This window comes from Peromyscus leucopus, chromosome 8b (genome assembly GCF_004664715.2).
Source record: "Peromyscus leucopus breed LL Stock chromosome 8b, UCI_PerLeu_2.1, whole genome shotgun sequence".
NCBI lineage: Eukaryota > Metazoa > Chordata > Mammalia > Rodentia > Cricetidae > Peromyscus > Peromyscus leucopus.
The window spans coordinates 65,542,207-65,547,166 of NC_051086.1; the positions used below are offsets into that span (position 1 = coordinate 65,542,207).

The 4,960-nt window shown below is 46.5% G+C and overlaps 1 protein-coding gene across 1 annotated transcript; it reads left to right on the top strand.

Annotated features, from left to right (window-relative positions):
• Nucleotides 1–909: 909 nt before the first annotated feature.
• LOC114691550 (C-C motif chemokine 2-like) lies at nt 910–2,806 on the top strand. Its single transcript, XM_028866979.2, has 3 exons — nt 910–1,074; nt 1,809–1,926; nt 2,265–2,806. The coding sequence occupies exons 1-3, from the start codon at nt 996–998 to the stop codon at nt 2,497–2,499; spliced, it is 432 nt and encodes a 143-aa protein (XP_028722812.1). The 5' UTR covers nt 910–995; the 3' UTR covers nt 2,500–2,806.
• The last annotated feature ends 2,154 nt before the right edge of the window (nt 2,807–4,960 follow it).

Sequence of the window (4,960 nt, forward strand, 5' to 3'; positions counted from 1 at the left end):
AAGTAATAAATGCTGACCACAGGCTCCTAGTTCATAGTGACGTAACCACCAGGAATGTTTCTCCGCGGCCTGTTAGCTGTCTGTTAGTTTGAGTACAGAGAGAATATGGAACATAATGATAGCTCAGACTGGAGCTACCTGGCTCCCATTCCAGAGGATCCCAGGGCAGTTACCTACAACCCTTCTGGGCCTCCGCTGCCTGATCTGTATAATGGGGATTAGCAATACCTCTTTGACTGGAGCTGGGGAATTTGGAGACTTTGCATTGTGAAGGGTTCCAAACATTCCTGGCACAGACTAAGTACTGCATGGGTTTTACATGGAAATTTCTTCTGCAGCATCAGCTGATTTGTATGGCTTTCCAGGTCTGGAATCTTACAACTCAGACAATTCATTTCAATGTTACAAAGCTCTTAAGCTCTGCCACGTATCGGGGAGCCACCAAGTGGAGTGAATGCCCTATTCAACAAAAAATGTTAATCAAGGACTTTGTGGACTTATTGGGGTCCTTTCCCAGCTCCAAGATCCCTTGGGGCAAGCAGGGATATGCTTCCATCTCCCTTAGGATCTCACCTTCCTTGCCCACTTCCCTTTATTTCAGTGAAAGCAGGTCCACTCCATCACACTTGTGGTCAGGCTAGTGTGACTGCTCCCCATTCCTTCCCTCTTTTCCCCTCCCTACTCAGCTTCATTCACCCCCAGCAGTGGCTGGAAAAAGTCACAAATTCCAAGTGCAACTTCTCTCTTTTACTTCCTGGAAATCTCCTAGGGCTCTGTACTTACTCAGCAGATTCAACTTTCTTTCCACTTTTCCTCACTCGCTGACGAGGATGACAAGGCTGACGCTGTCCCTGGGGATCAGGCCCTCTGCCTGACTCCACCCCTTGGCTTACAATAAAAGGCTGAGGCAGAGCTGCCAGAAGAGCAGAGAGCCTGAGGCCAACCCCGAGCCTGCCAATTAAGTCTCTCTGAAGCCAGCTCTCTGTTCCTCCACCATGCAGGTCTCTGCCACATCACTTCTGTGTCTGCTGCTCATAGCGGCTGCCTGCAGCCTCCACGTACTGGCTCAGCCAGGTGAGACCCCAGCTTCCTTCTCCTCACAGCATGTTACCCCATTTTGGATTGTCTTGTCATGGGCCATCATAGTGTAGTGTCACCTGAACAGGTCCTTTTTCTTTCCCTGAGGTAAGGCAGCTGAGAGAAGGGCAAAGAGCCAACCTAGTTACGCACTTGCTTCTGGGAAGAGCCTGAACCAGAGTTTTAATTCTTCTAAGATCTAAATCTGGAATTACATCTTTATGCGGTTCCTACTCCCACTACCTTCCTCAGTGTTAGAGAACCTGGGGGACCAAAGAGGGGCTTAGGTTGATGTGCTTCTCCAGTTAGAGGAGGGGAAGGGAAGAGACCCGAGATCTCTGTTTCACCCAGTCCAGCTTCCAGGGATAGCAGCTTAGCAGAAGGGGTTGATACTACAGATAGTCAGGACCAGATATAGATTTCAGTATAAGCATAGAGTAAGGTCCCCAGGTCATTTTCTTGGACTCTGGTAATTTGACTTCTTAGCTCTTCCTAATGACAGCCCCCAGAGTCACCTAGTTTTAACGACATCCCTTCATCCAAGAGTGTGAACTTACTTTAAAACACAAATACCTGAGTCAGTGTGTCAGTGATCACATCCCAGCTCCGATGTATCGGGGTTTACATCCACTGCTGCTGAAGCTGCCTTCTCCTCGTGGCCCTTCTCTTCTCTGAGGTCAGAAGCATCTATCTTGTCCTAATGTGCTTCCCCTTTCTGGTTTATTCTCCAGATGCAGTTAATGCCCCACTCACCTGCTGCTACACATTCACCAGCAAGAAGATCCCAGAGAAGAGGCTGGAGAGCTACAAGAGAATCACCAACAGCAAGTGTCCCAGAGAAGCTGTGATGTGAGTTACATATATGAGCCCTCCCTGGTCCAAAGTCCTTCCTAGAGAGCAAGGGTTGGTCCCCATGGACTTATAGTCAGCCACACACTCAGACCCAATATCAAGTGATTCCCAAAGGGAAAACAGAGGCCAAGGAGGAAAAAGCCATTCCCAACAGCACTGTCTATACAGATGTTGTTCAGGGTATTCTAATTTCATGAGTTTGTCCTGGAAAACCTGCAGGAGGAGCAGGTCACCCTGAGTTCCCTTTTCCCCCTGACTTCCCTCTTTAGCCCTACATATTCTCTCCTCATCCAGCCATTGGACTTCATCTGACCATGTCTTCTCTCTTTCCACAGTTTCATCACCAAGCTCAAAAGAGAGATCTGTGCTGACCCCAAGCAGGAGTGGGTCCAGACGTACACAAGAAAACTGGACCAGAACCAAGTGAGATCAGAAACTACAACCGTAACTAAAATTGCATCTACTGTGAGATCTTCAGCACCTTTGAATGCTAACTTGACCCACCGACCTACAGTTAATGCATCTACTATGACCTTTCCCACAGCACGTTCAAGAACTTCTAAAGAGTGACCAGTATGATAGTGAACTAGTGTGACTCGGAATGTGATGCCTTAAGTAATGTTAAACATATTTAACTTATTGATGTTTTGATATCCCCTTCCCTGAATACTAGGATTTCTCATGCAAAATGTGGTTCCACTGTTTTCCTTTCCACTGTGAACCTCAGTGCTATACCTTAAATGTTATGAGAGATGAATTTTGTAAAGATGAATGGAAGAAGTTTGTATTTGAGATTTCTAGGCATTGTTTAAAATATTATTATAAAATAGATATTTCTGATTATTAAGAGAAATAAATTATTTTTTTGTACACAGTCTGACTTTGGGTGTTTCCTTGAGGGAAATTGAAAAGCTAAGGGTACATAAGCTTGGAGGAAAGCACATGTGGGACACATATTATGGAGGGATGGGAGAATGAACGGCTCAGTCTTTTGTACTGGTCTCGTTTGAGTGTCATAGACTCTTTAAAATGGGCCCAATCAGGTATGCTAGGACCATTGCTGTAGTCCCCAGTATTGCTTCTCAGTCACCTGCTTGACAAAAGCCGCAGTCCTTCATGTCATGTGTTCAGCCGCCCTTGAACTGGGATACATCACTTCTGTCTGTAACTCTCCAGTTGATTCCCTAACTGGATAGTCAATGCAGGCAGTGGAGAATGGCCATCTTCTATGGGAAGGTTATGTTAAGTCTTCATAGAGAGAGGAAGACATGAACTTACCCTTGACAATGGTTAGAATTTTTCCAGGAAAACACAGAAACATTAAGAAAAAAAAAAGGTGGGGTGGGGGGAATAGCTAAAGGAAGAAATGAGAATCGTATGTACACCAAAAGGTGAAGAGAGAGAAAAAAAATCAGATGGGGCCACGTGTATGTCAAGTTGCATCCAAGGGAGAAGGGAGAGAGAAACAATCAGATAAGGTCAGATCAAGTAATGGGGTTTTGAATGTGAAAGTGGGGGCATGTTACTGCCTCTGACCTTGTTGTTCAAAGGAAAAAGCTGAAACTCTTTGGTCCAGTGAAGAGGGATGTGTCCCATTCAGAGGCTCAGGGAGAGCTTCAGCAAATGCATCTGGATGGCTTCATGAAGAAGTGGCGACAAGTGATGGACTGTGGCCCATCAACTGATGAGGGCTGGATATGGGGTCCAAGAGACAAGTCCAGAGAAGGACGTGCTGGGAGGGGGGAAATGGCTTAAGGTACAGACCTTTCCTGAACTTGGTAATGGGGCAGCTTCTCTGAAACCTGAATGAGTTTCTTTCCATCACCACCCTACTTCACACCCAGGAGCCTAGGCTGTCCGTTCAAATGGATAGACTTTTCTCTCTCTGAATGTCCAGCTGAGGCCCATGGCACGGGACATTTGGACACAGACAGCCTCTCCGCAAGGGAGAACGAGCATCTTTTTCTAGGAAATAAACTCTCATGGTGCTCACCTTCTCCATCTGGTGGGGAGAAAGATACTGTCAAGCAAGACCCAGCAGTGCCTTTGGCAACATCCAGTGCTGGGAAGAACTCTGGCTGGCAGGAAGAACACCTGAGCTGACACTGACTCAGTCTATCAATTCAGCGGGGAAGGCATGGGGGGTGGGGTGTTGTAGAGATGAACAGGGGCCAAAGTTCCCTTCTGAGTTAGGAGTATGTCTTCTGGGAAGTTTGCATTGCTCAGAGTTGGAGCATTCCTGAGCCAAACCAGACTTTCTGGCTGAAGCAGAGGGTTTCCTTCAGAGAGTTGCAAGGGCCCGGATACATCAGACAGCAAAATTTGCAGGTTTTGTTGTGTGGAATTCACTGACCCTACATTCCACATTCAATGGCCCTCACTGTTGATTACCTGTCTGAAAAGAAATTTCAAATCATAGTGGATGCATAGAGGCAAAGAGGGAGTAAAGTAGAAATGAGTAGGTCTCTGCTTTGCAGCTTATGGAACAAAGGGTCTCTGATGCCAGGCTGACTGGCTGCAAAGGGTCTGAGGGGAGGAAAGGGAAAGGGATGGGGGCACATGCACTTAACCCCATCCTACCCCCATAGCCTGGTCCCACTGCATTTGCAAGTCCTATCTGCTCATTTTTGTGAAATATTGACTTGGTTTCTTTTTCTCGAAGCAAGCACGGGTTCCTTGGTCCTTGCACAATGAAACTGAGCACAGAGCACCGGCCGTGATTAAGCACTCAAGGAAGCCAAGTAGGATTCGTTCATTTACCGTTGCTGCCAACACTTTATTCCAGAATATGTTTGTCCTTTCCCATCATTCTCAGACTTCCAGTCTCTGTGTATTGCTCAATTCGAGAGCCATTTCTATGATTTATTACAGCAGCACCCTGGCCCAGGTACCACATTCTGTATTAGTTTCTGATTGCCACTAACAAATCACCATAAACCCAATGGCTTGAAACAACCAAATACATTAGCAAACAGTTGGCTTGTTAAGTCTACACTGGCCAGTCTAGCTGCAGTCCCTTAAAGGATTTACC